The sequence below is a fragment of the Oncorhynchus keta genome, chromosome 21 (genome assembly GCF_023373465.1).
Source record: "Oncorhynchus keta strain PuntledgeMale-10-30-2019 chromosome 21, Oket_V2, whole genome shotgun sequence".
NCBI lineage: Eukaryota > Metazoa > Chordata > Actinopteri > Salmoniformes > Salmonidae > Oncorhynchus > Oncorhynchus keta.
In genome coordinates, this window is record NC_068441.1 from 6,423,693 (window position 1) to 6,441,359 (window position 17,667).

A 17,667-nucleotide genomic window follows, 5' to 3' on the forward strand; every position below is an offset into this window, starting at 1 on the left:
TAGATGGGTAAAAATAAACAAAGCAGACATTGAATATCCCTTTGAACATGGTGAAGTTATTAATTACACTTTGGATGATGTATCAATACTACAAAGATACAGGCGTCCTTCCTAACTTAGTTGCTGGAGAGGAAGGAAACCGCTCAGGGAGTTCACCATGAGGCAAATTGTGACTTTAAAACCGTTACAGAGTTTAATAGCTGTGATAGGAGAAAACTGAGGACAGATCAACACTGTAGTTACTCCACAATACTAACCCCAAATGACAGAGTGAAATGAAGGAAGCCTGTACAGAATGCAAATATTCCAAAACAACCATCCTGTGTAACACATTTGCAGCCGATAGTATTTATCAGTGACAACACGTTTGTGTCTGTCTCCGGTGTTCAGAGATGCAGATAGCAATTTAGCACAGGTAGTCCACTCTGTCTTCCTTCTGTTTTCCATAAACAAGCGCTGTAACATGTAAATATGTCAGCGTGGGACCCCCTAACCCTATAAAGGTGTGTATTAACCATTTTTGTGTAATGTAATGGAACTGAAAGTCATGATCAAGGGCTAACCCCACCCTACCATGAGACATCCATCCATGTCTTCATCACTGGAAAATATCAACTATATCATTTACAAATAGTGTTGTCAAAACAATTTAATAATTTCTTGAAAATGTGAAATAAAACACTAATATACCTTGATTACATAAATATTCAACCCCGAGTCAATAAATGTCGGAATCGCCTTTGGCAGCGATTACAGGTGTGAGTCTTTCTGGGTAAGTCTCTAAGAACTTTGCACACCTGGATTGTACAATATTTACACATTGTTATTTTGTAATTCTTCAAGGTCTGTCAAGTTGGTTGTTGATCATTGCTAGACAGACATTATCAAGTCTTGCCATAGATTTTCAAGCCAACTTAAGTCAGAAATGTAACTAGGCTGTAACTGTAACTCAGGAACATTCAATGTCATATTGGTAAGCAACTCCAGTGTATATTTGGCCTTGTATTTTAGGTTATTGTCCTGCTGAAACATGAACTTGTCTCCCAGTGTCTGTTGGAAAGCAGACTGAACCAGGTTTTCCTCTAGGATTTTGCCTGTGCTTAGCTCTATTCCATTTCTTTTTATCCAAAAAAAATCCCTAGTCCTTGCCGATGACAAGCATACCCATAACATGATGCGGACACTACCATGCTTGAAAATATGAAGAGTGGTACTCAGTGATGTGTTGTGTTGGATTTGCCCCAATTTGTATTCAGGACTTAAAGTTAATTTCTTTGCCACATTTTGCGCAGTTTTACTTTAGTGCCCTATTGCAAAAAGGATGGTTGTTTTGGAATATTTATATTCTGTACAGTCTTTTCACTCTGTGATTTAGGATAGTATTGTGGCATAACTATAACGTTGTTGATCCATCCTCAGTTCTCCCATCACAGCCATTAAACACTGTAACTGATTTAAAGTCACCATTGGCCTCATGGTGAAATTCCTGAGCGGTTTCCTTCCTCTCCGGCAACTGAGTTAGGAAGGATGCCTGTATCTTTGTAGTTACTGGGTATATTGATACCCCATCCAAAGTGTAATTAATAACTTTATCATGCTCAAAGGGATTCTTCTTTTTTTTACCCATCTACCACTAGGTGCCCTTCTTTGCAGGGCATTGGACAACCTCCCTGGTCTTTGTGGTTGAATCTGTGTTTGAAATTCACTGCTCGACTGAGGGATCTTGCTTCATTTTTAAAAATTTAATTAATTTGTAAAAATGTAGAAAAACCTATTTCCACTTTGACATTATGTGGTATTGTGTGACAAACCATTTAAATTGAATCCATTCTGCATGCAGGCTGCAACACAATAAAATGTGGAAAAAGTCAAAGGGTGTGAATACTTTCTGAAGGCACTGCTCATATAATGTGGTTAAAAGAGTATGTAAACAGTATTAAAGTGACCAGTGTTCAATGACTATGTACATAGGGCAAAGCAGTCTCTAAGGTGCAGGGTAGAGTACTGGGTGGTAGCCGGCTAGTAACAGTGACTAAGGTTTAGGGCAGGGTACTGGGCGGAGGCCGGCTTCTGGTGACTATTTAACAGTCTGATGACCTAGAGATAGAAGCTGTTTGTCAGTTTCTCGGTCCCAGCTTTGACACACCTGTACTATCTTCTACATGCTAGTGGGGTGACCAGGCTGTGGCTCTGGTGGCTGAGGTCCTTGATGATCTTCTTGACCTTCCTGTGACACCGGGCGCTGTAGATGTCCTGGAGGGCAGGCAGTGTGGCCCCTATGATGTGTTGGGCTGAACGCACTACCTCTGGAGAGCACTGCGGTTGTGAACGGTGCAATTTCCGTACCAGGCGGTGTTGCGCCTTCTTCACTATACTGTCTCTGATGTCAGTGATGTGCACGCCGAGAAACTTGAAGCTTTTGACACTCCCCTGCAGCCTGTCGATATGACCAGTGACATGCCCTCTGCAGTTATTTTCCTGGCGCAACTCAACCAGGGCTCTAACCTCCTCGCTGTAGGCTGTCTTGCCATTGTTGGTAATCAGACTTACCACTGTTGTGTCATCAGAAAAATAGATGATTGAGTTGGAGACGTACATGGCCATGCAGTCATGGGTGAACAGGGAGTACAGGAGGGGGGTGAGCACATACCCATGTGGAGCCCCCGTGTTGAGGATCAGCGTGGCAAAGGTGTTGTTGCCTACCTTCACCACTTAGGGTAGGCCAGTCAGGAAAACCAGGACCCAGTTACACAGGGAAGGGTTCAGACCCAGGGCCCTGAGCATTGTGATGTGCTTGGGGGGCACTATAGTGTTGAAGGCTGAGCTGTAGTCGATGAACAGCATTCTTACATAGGTACAGTATTTATCTTCTCCAGGTGGGATAGGGCAGTGTGCAGTGCAGTGGCAATTGCGTTGTCCGTGGATCTGCTGGGACGGTATGTGAATTGTATTGGGTCTAGGGGTACTGTATGCAGTTAATAACAGTAAGTACAGTGATTTTAACAGTAACATTCCGTCTTAGAGCATAACATTCATGCTTTCGAGCTAAGTACTTGGCAAATGACTGTCCCAGTTTAAGCAGCATGTGTCCCGCATTGGAAGTTATCCGTAATCGGTTAACAGTTCTGATTAGGTCTTCGTTTGCGTCACTGAGCAGTGCCCAGTAAATAATGAAATCCAGTTGTTCGATGCTACCCCCACAAACAAATGTTATAGGTGCATGCCGCCATCTACTGCATTGGCTGTGTATCAGCCTACTATTCTGTTGTATGAATTAATTATTTTCACGTTGTGAAAGAAATCCTAACAGTCACTGGCTTCAATGGCTCCCTTTCCTAATTTATTTTCCTGAATGACCACAGATGAATAGTCAGCAGTGTTGGGGAAGCTACTTCATTTACGTCACACTAAAACTACCCGTAAAGGGAACATCCACTCAAAAACTACATATTTTTCCATCAGCCCACTGTTAATACAGCCCAAACATGTTTTGCATGTCAGCAGTCAAATTGTCAAGATATTGGACTTTCAAGAATCAAAGTGTCACCGGTCAAAATAACTTTGTGAAATGTATCATATCTAAATCTGAAATGTCATAGGTCTACTACAACGAACAGAACTCTAGAGTCAATGTTGACAGAATGTGGAATTGAGTCTATAAAACACACAAAAAAAATGTTAAGTGAGATTTACGGAGCTCTGAAAGTAAATTCTTGCCTAGTTCGCCCATATTTTATTTCTCAAAAAAAGTATTGTGTAGTTCCAGTAGGTAGCTACACCCCTACATGGCAGAACTACCGAAACACTACCAAGATTTGAATTTAAACTACCACCACGCTACTTCAAAATGTAGGGTAATTACTATTTGAATTACATGTAGTTCATTAGTCCAACACAGATGGTCAGATGAACATACATCGACTATCATGTCCTCTCAGAAGTTAGTATCATTAATGAAAACGAAGTGAAGGAACATGTAGAGAAAAGGAAGAGAAGCGCTGCTGAGATAGAATAGAACTTAGTAGGTAGAAGGTGCTCTTTGGTAAAGTGGTTAAATGGTCTAAAAAAAAAGAGATATTTGTATAATTAGTTTTAAACCTATTTTGGTGCAGCTCAATGGTCACAAGCATGTTCTTCCCCTCATTTCCTTTCCTTCGACTGTACTGCGGGGGAAAAGAACTTGTCAGGCGAGGATAACTTTCGGGCCTAGAGGTCATCACGGCTTTCCCCCGCCCTGCGTTTTCAGAGCAATGCAGATGAGGGAGACAGGGAGAGTAATCCACTTTACACGGACACACAAAGTCTGCTTGTATGTTTCAGGATGATTGACAGTATTCTTTATCTTTTAAGATATTTTTGCAAAGGCCTTTGCAAGGTAAAAAGGTCTTCATACAATTTGCAGTGATGTTTTAAAATCTGGTGTTTATTCAGACGGACAATCCTCCAGCTCCAGATGAAGGACTTGATTTCCAGGCTCTCGTTTATGCAGTGTAGTTATATTCTGGCTGTTCAGAAGTAGGTAGGAAACTATTTGGCATCAACTGCTCTGCAGGGTCAGTTGTAAACAGAATAAACAGTTCAGCAACGACCCGGCAACGATACTGTCGTCGTCTGACAATGTATTCCCCTTTCTTGTAACTTCACACAAAAGGAAGAGGGAAGAGTTTGTCAACACGAACCAGACATAAGAGTGCAGGGAAGAACCAGGCTATTGAGTAGGAAGGAACAACATGCTAGAGCTAAGAGGCTACCCTAGTACTAAGTGAATAGGTTCAATTATGCAGACACTACTAGGTAACAGCTGTGCTTGTACGAATATTGCACATTAAAGGGCATCAACTGGCTCAACCAACTTGTAGAAAATATTTATTAATTATCATCCAACAAGTGGTACAGTGAGAATATATTCATTGGCTGAAATGTTAAGAGCACGGTTCCAACTTCATCTCCCCAACAGGTTATACTAAAAAAATCTGTTCAATAAAAATTATTATTAAAAGGACAACTGGTGTTTCCATTTAGCTTCATTTTGACAAATGCCATAACATCCTTTATGGACAGGACACTATTTCCCAGTGTGCAAATCTGAAATAACATAACCTGTTCATTATTTGTCTTATGTCCCAAAGAATACATTAGACATAAATTACTCCTCTGCCCAAATAATGCATTCACGTTAATTTAAAATTAAGCCAATTGAAGAAAAAAAAACTTGGTTATGTCTGACAGAATAGATCATAAATGTATCCAAACTTACTACCCAATTCTGACTCCTTTTAAGTTGGCATAAATTTAAGAGGCCCCATTTCAAGCCTGTGAGGACTTCTGTCTTCATCCTTCAGGACACTGACTCCGGTCTGGGTTCAGATGCAAACCTCGGTCAGCAGTGTCCAAGGTCCCTAGATATGTGAATTAAGTTAGATTTGACAATTCAAATGACACAAAAGTAACTAGTATTCAAATAAATATAACTATTCAAACATTTTATTAGAGACCTCCATTTGACATATCTAAAACACACCGGAGAATCACACACTGGGAAACATTTGACAACCACACCACGTTCTCACACCATCACTCACGTCCCCAGTGTCCTCAGCAGGTGTCATCCACATCAAAGTTCACACATAGAGAGCATCAATAACAAGGAAAGAAACCACACACACACACCACTCGGGTCATGTAGGTTATATAATACAAGACAAATATTCAGCACAACATTCCACACTACATTTGGGTACCACTTCTGCACTTGATCAATATACTACAGGAGGGTGTGACAAATTGCAAAGAGAGATCTTGAAGTACTAGTAAATGAAAGTCCATTGGGGGGGGCCTTGAAGCATCTGCAGATTCCATTCACACTCACAACAGCAGTCAAATTGGGCTCTTTCATCGCACAACCAGTCCGTTTCACGCTTTCTTTTTCTCTCTCTGTTCGCTCACTCATCGATTCACTCTTCGCCACAAGCCATCCTCAATCGCACTCACGAGTTCTTAATGTCAGTTGCGCAGTTCTTTCCATTAAAAAGTGGATAAAAATTAAACACCCACCGTCTCTTAGAACATGCGGAGTGAAGCCGTTCTTTGATGGCAAAGCATTTATAGATGGAAGAGAGTGATATTGACATCACCCAAAGAATGCTGCCAAAGAGGAGCTTCTTCCCGGGAAAATGGAAGAGAGGTGAACTGCAGAAGAGATTGTAGTGAAGGCTTTTCCATTTAACTAGACTGAAAATAAAGTTGCACTTAAAACATTTAAGTTTCAACCAGATTCTTTCCAATGCAAGATTGTTGTCAAATATACAGATGGATAGTGAACCAGTGATTTCTCATGCATTCAGAAACATCACAACTCACAATGCATGCATCAAAGAATCCAGTTGAAAATAAGTCAGGATATAACAAACTTAAGAACAAATAAATTTGACTTCAAAAGTAGCATGACTCTGGTAAACAATTCATTTCAAACACTTTCTAAATTTAAATCTTGATCTCCAAATGTACAAAACAGCCTTCACAAAAGCGTTTAAGTATCAGATACACATAACACCAGAAATAAATTAGGAAAAAGACCTCACAATACTTACCATCAAACTATTTCACATACCCCACCCGGAAGACTTGGACTCCATACTGGAGCCAAATCCTGCACTAAACCCACTACCACTGGCTGTTGCGTTAGAACCGGTACCCCAACCTAGACTGGCTGAGTTGGTGCCGTAGTTACTGTTGCCTGTGCTGTAGGCCTGGCTCTGATCCCTGGTGGAGTTAGTCTGCCCAGTGGAGGTGGTGCCTGAGGTGGCAGTTTGCCCTTGCTGACTAGCCAACATACCCATCATTCCCCAACTGCTCTGTAGGGCAGCCTGAGCAGCAGCCATCATGGCAGGGTTCAGACTAAAGTTGCCAAAATTAGCCATATTACTACTGGCGCTGGTCCCTAACCCTGTGCGGTTACTACCAAAGCCCTGAGCCCCAAACCCATTCCCAAACCGCCCTGCTCGCTCCGTCATCTGCCTACTGCCGTGTTTTGGCTCAGCATTTGAGATGTGCACGCTGACCCCCTTAATAATCAGGTCCTCTCCACATAGGGAACTGGCAACCTGGAGAGAAGACATGCGGGTCAGTCTGACATTAAAGGGGCAATTCAGCAGAAGGCAAATAGAACAAGGTCTTTGAATTTGCGGTGGCACCTACCTGGTCATCGGCAAAGCTGACGAAGGCAAAGGCACGGAAGGGCTTGGGGATGAAGACGTCAGTGACCTCACCATACTGCATGAAGAACTGTCGCAGTTCATCAGCGGACAAGTCTTCAGTGCAACGGCCTACAAACACCTTTCTGCTTCTCATGGGCTCATCTGGACCTTGCTGTTTTACAAAATAAAATGTAAAGGTTCACACATTAACAATATAGCAAACATTAGGAACACCTTCCTATTATTGAGTTGCACCCCTCCCCCTCAAAACAGCCTAAATTCGTCAGGGTATGGAATCTCCTAGGTGTCGAAAGCATTCCACAGGGATGCTGGCCCATGTTGACGCCAATGCTTCCCACAGTTGTGTCAAGATGGCTGGATGTCCTTTGGGTGGTGGACCATTCTTGACACACATGGGAAAGTGTTGAGAGTGAGAAATACCCAGCGGTGTTGCAGTTCTTGACACAAACCAGTGTGCCTGGCACCTACCATCATACCCCTGTTCAAAGGCACATATCTTTTGCCTTTCTCATTCACCCTCTGAATGACACACACACAATCCATGTCTCAATTGTCTCAAGGCTTAAAAATGATTCTTTAACCTGTCTCCTCCCCTTCAACTACACTAATTTGAAGTGGATTGAATAAGTGACATCAATAAGGGATCACAGCTTTCACCTGAATTCACATCTGAAACAAGTGCTCTTGCCGTTAATAATCAACGTTACACACCATACAGAAACAAAAACGCCTACCTTGGAGTTGGGGAGTTTGCAGTCACACCATCTTCCATCAATCATGTGGCGTTGTGAGATCACTTTGTCTTGAGTCTCATACTCAGTAAACCTCACAAAGCCAAACCCCTTTGAGTTTCCAGTCTTCACATCTCGTTTCACCTGTGAAGAGGAGCATGTAGTGAAGGCACCACAGATATACCAAGGAATCGCACACTAAAAAGGAACTGACAAGATTTAGCACCATCAAAATCTTTCTTTTTCTTATCACATACACCCTCGGAAAGAGTGGCACATTTATCATTTTGCAACAAGCAGAGCACATATCTGGTTTGGAAATGACAGTCAGGTATTTGTGAAAATTCTAGAGTGAAATGAATGGGAAAGCGGCCGTGCGTTTGGGCAATTAAATTATTGGATATAGGGGGCGCTATTTTAATTTTTGTATGAAAAACGTTCCCGTTTTACACAAGATATTTTGTCACGAAAAGATGCTCGACTATGCATATAATTGACAGCTTTGGAAAGAAAACACTGACGTTTCCAAAACTGCAAAGATATTGTCTGAGTGCCACAGAACTGATGTTACAGAAAAAAAAACAGATATAAATACAATCAGGAAGTGACGCATTTTTTGAAACCGCCTCATGGCAATGACTCCCTATATGGCTGTGGAGGAGCTAGGAGTCAGCTTACCTTTTCCACGTTCTCCCCAAGGTGTCTGCAGCATTGTGACATATTTGTAGGCATATCATTGGAAGATTGACCATAAGAGACTACATCTACCAGGTGGTCGCTTGGTGTCCGTCGCAATTATTGCGTAATCTCCAGCTGCAGTATTTTTCCGTTTTCCTCGGATGAGAAACCGACTGCCAGGAATGATTTTTCATCAAATAGAATTGTGAAAAACACCTTGAGGATTGATTCTAAACAACGTTTGCCATGTTTCTGTCGATATTATGGAGCAAATTTGGGAAAAAGTTTGGCGTTATGTTGACTCCATTTCTTTTTTCTTAGCCAAACGTGAACAAAACAGAGCTATTTCTCTTACACAAATAATATTTTTGGAAAAAATGAACATTTGCTATCTAACTGAGAATCTCATCATTGAAAACATCCAAAGTTCTTCAAAGGTAAATGATTTTATTTGAATGCTTTTCTTGTTTTTGTGAAAATGTTGCCTGCTGAATGCTAGGCTTAATGCTATGCTAGGCTATCAATACTCCTACACAAATGCTTGTGTAGCTTTGGTTAAAGCATATTTTGAAAAACTGAGATGACAGTGTTGTTAACAAAAGGCTAAGCTTGTGTTTCAATATATTTATTTCATTTGTCCCGGGATTTTCATGAATAGGAAAGGTGATGCGTTATGGTGACTTTGAGCTTGAGGCTATGATTACACTTCCAATGATATGCCTACAAATACGGGATTGCTCGAGTGTCCGTTCATTCCTAGAGGTTAATCAAACAGACACGAAAATCTTTGCAGCAGTGAATTTTTCGTGAAAAACGTGTCAGTGTTGTCCAGGTCGACTCTACGGAGACCAGTGCGCCATAACCAATCACAGCTAGAGTAGGCCTATTATGAAAATAGGCTATCCAAACAGTCCTATGCCATTCACGTTGATGTTGCACTACTGGACTGTTTACATGCAGCAGAATAACTTGACTTTGGTTAGAAAGCAGTAGCAAAATTCACAAGAAACCTGAATGGTTTTCTGCAAATATATAATACCAAGGCAGTCTTACTTCTGAGAACTTCACATTAATCAAAAAACCAACAGCTGGCCTCCCGAGTGGCGCAGTGGTCTAAGGCACTGCACCGCAGTGCTAGCTGTGTCAAGAAGCAGTGCGGCTTGGTTGGGTTGTGTTTCAGAGGACGCATGGCTCTCGACCTTTGCCTCTCCCGAGTCCGTACGGGAGTTGCAGCGATGTGAGAAGACTAACTACTACCAATTGGATACCACGAAATTGGGGAGAAAAAAGGGGTGAGAAATAGTAATAAAATACTAAAAAACATGTATGATTGCTCCCTCAGTTGCCGCTGCACAACACAACATGTTAGCCAGGGCCAGATGAGCCAAAATCTAGCACAGGGAATGGTAGATAAAACCCAACCTTTTCTGTCAAAATTGCACAGTGAATACAAAGAGGAGTAGGCTACCCTGCTCAGCCAGCCCCCAGTCCCATAATAACCCATGTTTTAACAGGTGGATAGATTTACAGCTTGCCTGCCTGCTCAGTGGTAATTTCATCCACGTCAAATACATTTTGATTGACAACTAGGAGATATGCTAACAGTTGTTCAAGTTTGAGTAAATGAGTAGCCATCTTAAACTAATGAGTGAGTCACATTTCTTAGCCAACCAAGTGACACTTCAATCCCAATCTCTGTAGCCACCAAAGCTGACACTACCAGGCAATAACCTCCAGCAGCTATCTAGGTAACAGTACAAGCAAAGATTTTTACAACCAACCCAAGAGACCACAGTCTATCATTTCCAATGGAAACAAATGTGTCAGTGGGCAGAACAAGCAAAGGAGGGAGGCAGAGCCAAGCATGAGCAAGCAAGATCCTAATGGCGAGTTCTAGCATGTCTGCATATTTCTGTTAGCGAGAACCTTCTCTGTGAAGTGCGCATGTGCAATAACTCAATTCGCCCTTGCACTCCTAAACAATGCAATTTTTACCATGGAAAAGGGATATCAACCAGATTCATTTTCCTATGGCTTCCCCATGGTGTGAACAGTCTTTAGACAGTTTCAGGCTTTTATTTTGAAAATTGAGCGAGAAAGATCACATCGTGTCATTGTATGGCTGGGTGTCAGCAGCATTTTGCATGCGCAACAGCTTGGAGCAGACATTTTCTGTCTCTCTCCTATTGAAGAAGCTACAGTCCCGGTTCAAATATTATCTCTTGTAAAAACAACCCGAGGATTGATTACAAAAAACGTTTGACATGTTTCTACGAACTTTACGGATACTATTTGGAATTTGTCTGCCTGGTCGTGACCGCTCGAGCCTGTTGATTTCTGAACATAACGTGCCAACCATATGGAGGTATTTTGGATATAAAAAACATCTTTATGGAACAAAAGGAACATTTGTGTAACTGGGAGTCTCGTGAGTGAAAACATCTGAAGATCAAAGGTAAGCAATTAATTTGATTGCTTTTCTGACTTTCGTGACAAATCTACTTGGCTGCTAGCTGTTTAATGTTTTGTCTACCGAGAAAGATGTCATTACATAAACGCTTGGCATGCTTTCGACCGAAACGTTTTTGAAATCTGACACGCCAGGTGGATTAACAACAAGCTAAGCTGTGTTTTGCTATATTGCACTTGTGATTTCATGACAATTAAATATTTTTAGTAATTGAATTTGGCGCTTTGCAATTCAGCGGATGTTGACAAATGATCCCACTATCGGGATGGGTGCATCGAGAAGTTAATTCTGCCAACAAAACCTTACTCAACACCCCTCATCACTGTCAAACGCTCCCTAAAACACTTCTGTGAGCAGGCCTTTCTAATCGACCTGGCCCGGGTATCCTGGAAGGACATTGACCTCATCCCATCAGTTGAGGATGCCTGGTCATTCTTTAAAAGTAACTTCCTCACCATTTTAGATAAGCATGCTCCGTTCAAAAAAATAAAATGCAAAAGAACTAAGAACAGATACAGCCCTTGGTTCACTCCAGACCTGACTGCCCTCGACCAGCACAAAAACATCCTGTGGCGGACTGCAATAGCATCGAATAGTCCCCGCGACATGCAACTGTTCAGGGAAGTCAGGAACCAGTCAGTCAGGAAAGCTAAGGCCAGCTTCTTCAGGCAGAAGTTTGCATCCTGTAGCTCCAACTCCAAAAAGTTCTGGGACACTCTGAAGTCCATGGAGAACAAGAGCACCTCCTCCCAGCTGCCCACTGCACTGAGACTAGGTAACACGGTCACCACCGATAAATCCATGATTATGGAAAACTTCAACAAGCATTTCTCAACGGCTGGCCATGCCTTCCGCCTGGCTACTCCAACCTCGGCCAACCTTTCGGCCCGTCATTGGACACTGTGCTATCTAACCTCTAAACAAGCTTCAATGCCACACAACACTCCTTCCGTGGCCTCCAACTGCTCTTAAACGCTAGTAAAACCAAATGCATACTTTTCAACCGATCGCTGCCTGCACCCGCATGCCCGACTAGCATCACCACCCTGGATGGTTCCGACCTTGAATATGTGGACATCTATAAGTACCTAGGTGTCTGGCTAGACTGCAAACTCTCCTTCCAGACTCATATCAAACATCTCCAATCAAAAATCAAATCAAGAGTCGGCTTTCTATTCCGCAACAAAGCCTCCTTCACTCACGCCGCCAAGCTTACCCTAGTAAAACTGACTATCCTACCGATCCTCGACTTCGGCGATGTCATCTACAAAATTGCTTCCAACACTACTCAGCAAACTGGATGCAGTTTATCACAGTGCCATCCGTTTTGTCACTAAAGCACCTTACACCACCCACCACTGCGACTTGTATGCTCTAGTCGGCTGGCCCTCGCTACATATTCGTCGCCAGACCCACTGGCTCCAGGTCATCTACAAGTCCATGCTAGGTAAAGCTCCGCCTTATCTCAGTTCACTGGTCACGATGGCAACACCCATCCGTAGCACGTGCTCCAGCAGGTGTATCTCACTGATCATCCCTAAAGCCAACACCTCATTTGGCCGCCTTTCGTTCCAGTACTCTGCTGCCTGTGACTGGAACGAATTGCAAAAATCTCTGAAGTTGGAGACTCTCATCTCCCTCACCAACTATCTGAGCAGCTAACCGATCGCTGCAGCTGTACATAGTCTATTGGTAAATAGCCCACCCATTTTCACCTACCTCATCCCCACACTGTTTTTATTTATTTACTTTTCTGCTCTTTTGCACACCAATATCTCTACCTGTACATGACCATCTGATCATTTATCACTCGTGTTAATCTGCAAAATTGTAATTATTCGCCTACCTCCTCATGCCTTTTGCACACATTGTATATAGACTCCCCTTTTTTTCTACTGTGTTATTGACTTGTTAATTGTTTACTCCATGTGTAACTCTGTGTTGTCTGTTCACACTGCTATGCTTTATCTTGGCCAGGTCGCAGTTGCAAATGAGAACTTGTTCTCAACTAGCCTACCTGGTTAAATAAAGGTGAAATTAAAAAAATAATAATAATAAATAGCGAAAACCTTTTTTTTTTACCTCTTAAAAAGTTGGTTTTGAAGCATAAACTGAATTTGACATTTTAGACCGATATGATTATGCATTTTATTTTTACAAAATTGTTAAAACAGTGTCAGTTCTAATTTACAGCTGGGAGAACAAAAATAGTGAAGGTACCTAAAAGAAACATCTGCAAAGAACAACGTCTCAAATTTGCAACTGTACCTGCACCATGATGACTTCCCCAAAGGTGCTGAAGTAATCTTTCAGGTCCTGTTCAGTTGTCTTCCATGGCAACCCCAGTACAATCAGATCAGATGTCTTCATGTCACCTCTCTTCATCTTCACGGCAGAGGCGGCATCGATCTCGTCCATTTTCCTTTTATTGTCTGAAAGTGTGGTAGGGATCGTCATTCATTCCTTGATGTAGCACTTGAGACTGACATTTGCCTAGTTAGATATGCATCATGTGGAGTGAGTATAGCTAGGGAACCTTTCAATCGTTAATAATTAATTGAGTATGTAAATATAACATACGTCCACTAGTTGGTGGCTAATTAAAATAAACATGTCATAGTTTAGTCAACATACCTTTGGGATAATTAACGACATAGACCAGATTGCCCCAGCCGTTCTCAGGCGCATGAAGAATCCCTTCCACCAAACGGACCCCTCTCATACACTGTGAAACAGGACTCCTGAATCGTAGGCCGCAAGCCCCAGGAAACTGAGCTGCCACGGTAGAAAGCAACACAGAGCCATCGTCCTCAGAAGGGATCTCCATGGGCTCCTCATTCTCTTCTTCGGCCACACGAATGTACAACTCTGCCATTTGTACCTACAATTACGCCTTTTCTCAGTCAAAAATACTGCACTGGCTATGTAAAATTAGCTCTCTACCCACTTCGATATGCCCGACGACTAGTTGATTAATACAAAAAAATAGTTTCGAAAATACACCGCGGTTTATAAAAAATAAATCAGTTTAGATGTTGGACGTTGCTTAAATGAAATTGTATTTAAACGATTAACTAGATCTCGTGAGATATTCAAGCAAACGAACCTGCCTCAGTCCCACTCCGTGTTCCTTTGTTAGCTTGCTCTGTCATCTACACCGGACGACCTAGCTTTAGCAATGGAGCTTTTAGTGAGCTAACGGCGTGTTGGTCCTAAAAGTTGAAATTTCGTCCAAGTAATTTTAAATCGAGCAATCGTATAATTAACGTTAAGTCTTAACTAAGATTTTCAAAAGTAGCATACACATAATACTGCGCGTTTAGAGCAAATATTCAACCTCAAACACACCTGCGACGAAAATAAACACGCTATTCTTTCCGATCAAAATGGCATGATCATGGAGGAAGTGCGTCATTATCTCGGATCATATCATGGTAAAAGGAGGGGGTGGGGTGTTGTGCAGCTAGGAAATAACAGAAACGGATAAATATTTTTTTCCAGGCAAATGTTACACATTTTTCACTATGATCTTGGTAAACGTATTTGTGTAAAAAAATGGACTTGTGTAAATGATAACCACGGAGATGCATAGTCGATAACTACTGCGGCGTCCCCCCTATGTATAGATTTGATAAACCCAGTTTTTCAAACTTAATTATGAGTTCCTGTGACAACTGGGACCCGGGAACAACTAGGCGTCGACTTGAACGCCGCCTTTCATGCCAGACATTAACTCCTGGTTGCTGCTCATCTCTCCGTGTTGTTAACCAGAAACGTATTAATTTCTTCCTTAAAAAAACACAGTCATGCGAAGCACAAATATAACATCACAAATCAACCAGAAAAAACATTCCTCACCAATAAGTCCCCAATCAATAGTTTAAATTGCTCGAACATCACAAGAACATCAATATTACATTTAGAATGTTGTTCCAGCAATACGGTGCATTAAAAACGATAGGAACTCAGGCGTCTATATTTCAACAGCAAAGTTAGATAGTAAGTTTATGAAGTAGGACCTTGTAAACAATAATTATTCAGATCGTTTGCTGTGAGATGCAAAATTCAAGGTGCACCTGTTAACATTGATCATCCTTGAGATGTTTCTACAACTTCATTGGAGTCCACCCTGTGGTAAATTAAATGTATTGGACATGATTTGGAAAGGCACACTGTAGTATGATCTAAAATAAGGACGTGCGACAACGAGGTTCTAGCTCCAGCCTGTTTATTAACCTAACCCTCGCATGTCCTACATAGGTACGGATATCCCCAAGGGACATCCTAATACACACACACACACACCTGTCTATATAAGGTCCCACAGTTGATAGTGCATGTCAGAGCAAAAACCAAGCCATGTGGTCGAAAGAATTGTCGTAGAGCTCCAAGACAGGATTGTGTTGAGGCACACATCTGGGGAAGGGTACCAAAACATTTCTGCAGCATTGAAGGTCCCGAAGAACACCGTGGCCTCCATCATTCTTAAATAGAAGAAGTTTGGAACCACCAAGGCTGCCCAGCCAAACTAAGCAATCGGGGGAGAAGGACCTTGGTCAGGTAGGTGACCAAGAACTCGATGGTCACTGTTACAGAGCTCTAGAATTCCTCTGTGGAGATGGGAGAATCTTCCAGAAGGACAACCATTTCTACAGCACTCCACCAATCAGGCCTTTATGGTAGAGTGGCCAGACGGAACCCTCTCCTCAGTAAAAGGCATATGACAGTCCGCTTGGAATTTGGCAAAGGTCACCTAAAGACTCTCAGTTCATGAGAAACAAGATTCTCTGGTCTGATGAAACCAAGATTTAACTCTGGTCTGAATGCCAAGCATCACGTCTGTAGTAAAACTGGCACCATCCCTACGGTGAAACATGATGGTGGCAGCATCATGCTTTGGGGATGTTTTTCAGTGGCAGGGACTGGGAGACTAGTCAGAATTGAGGCAAAGATGAAGGGAGATCCTTGATGAAAACCAGCTCCAGAGCATTCAGGACCTAAGACTGGGGTGAAGGTTCACCTTCCAACAGGACAATGGCCCTAAGCACACAGCCAAGACAATGCAGGTGTGGCTTCGGGACAAGTCATTGAATGTCCTTGAGTGGCTCAGCCAGAGCCCGGACTTGAACCTGATCAAAAATCTCTGGCGAGACCTGAAGATATCTGTACATCAACGCCCCCCATTCAACCTGACAAAGCTTGAGAGGATTTGCAGAGCAGAATGGGAGAAACTCCCCAAATACAGGTGTGCCAAGCTTGTAGCTTCATTACCCAAGAAGACTTGATGCTATAATCGCTGCCAAAGGTGCTTCAACAAAGTACTGAGTAAAGGGTCTGAATACTTATGTAAATGTGATATTTCAGTTGTTTTTTTAAAACCTTTTTTGCTTTGTCATTATGGGGTATTGTGTGTAAACTGATGAGGCGGGAAAAACTATTTAATCCATTTTAGACTAAGGCTGTAATGTAACAAAATGTGGAAAAAGTCAAGCGGTCTGAATACTTTCCAAATGCACTGTATATAGGGTCAGTACCATTACCATATTTACAATGGGCAGAGATACTGGCGTGATGGAAGTAGATCATTACACATCTTTTAGATTGTCTGAAACTTGCATTTCCCAAACATAATTTAGGTCATCCAGGATAATAACTTATGATTTAATAAAAGAAGACAAACCTGTTAACTCCTCAAGTGCACAAAGTTTAGACGAGGGAGGACGGTAAGGCCCTTATAACAGTTATGGATACATACTTCCCCAGACAAAGGCTTAAAGATGGTAGCAAATATTTTTGGGAAAGGGAAATAGCCACTACACCACCTCTACCCTGTCTGTCACATTATAACCCTCAATATTAAAATCAGAGTCCAGAATGTCCCCAGAGATCCAAGTTTCCGTCAATACAAGAATGTCCGTATTCATCTGCATAGCCCAGATCTGATGATGTAATCCAGGAAGTAAGATGCTAATGTAAAGATGCATCAACCTCAGTAATTTACGTTTTTTAAAGTAACTTGGGGTCTCCAACTCAAACAAGCTATGTTCAATAGGCGGTTGCAGGCCCTGTCTGATGGTTGATATTGATATAGTATTGATATAGTTGGTATGGTAATAAGATTGCATAGAACAGCACCACTTGGTCTATCCTATTAGTAATAAAGGAAGCAGTCGAAATTGGAATTACTTTTCCAAGCTTAGCACCACAGGGCCTGAGGCCACAGCCAATGTCAATATGGAGAACTCTTAGAGTAACCAATGATGGAATGTTATAAACGGACTTACCTGGACTTTGGTTGCTATCGTGAAACAGGTCAAGCCCTCTACGTGATTTGAAAATTAATATAATAATATAATAATAATATATGCCATTTAGCTGACGCTTTTATCCAAAGCGACTTACAGTCATGTGTGCATACATTCTACGTATGGGTGGTCCCGGGAATCGAACCCACTACCCTGGCGTTACAAGCGCCATGCTCTACCAACTGAGCCACAGAAGGACCACCCAAAATTGAGGGGGGGATTCAAGTTTATGGAATTCACATTTGAAAAGTACGGGCGGGTGAGAG

At 42.1% G+C, this 17,667-nt stretch overlaps 1 protein-coding gene across 2 annotated transcripts; it reads right to left on the bottom strand.

Moving 5' to 3' along the window:
- Positions 1–4,849: 4,849 nt before the first annotated feature.
- Positions 4,850–14,500, bottom strand: LOC118400003 (TAR DNA-binding protein 43-like). Of its 2 annotated transcripts, XR_004828947.2 has the most exons (6): positions 13,731–14,500; positions 13,365–13,528; positions 7,952–8,092; positions 7,198–7,368; positions 6,055–7,103; positions 4,850–5,399 (listed from the first exon to the last, which is right to left on the bottom strand). XR_004828947.2 is itself a non-coding variant. In XM_035796323.2 (5 exons), the coding sequence occupies exons 1-5, from the start codon at positions 13,969–13,971 to the stop codon at positions 6,603–6,605; spliced, it is 1,218 nt and encodes a 405-aa protein (XP_035652216.1). In that variant the 5' UTR covers positions 13,972–14,500; the 3' UTR covers positions 4,850–6,602. The 2 variants fall into 2 exon arrangements, 1 of the variants encoding a protein (XP_035652216.1); XM_035796323.2 differs by having other exon boundaries at positions 4,850–7,103.
- Positions 14,501–17,667: the final 3,167 nt, after the last annotated feature.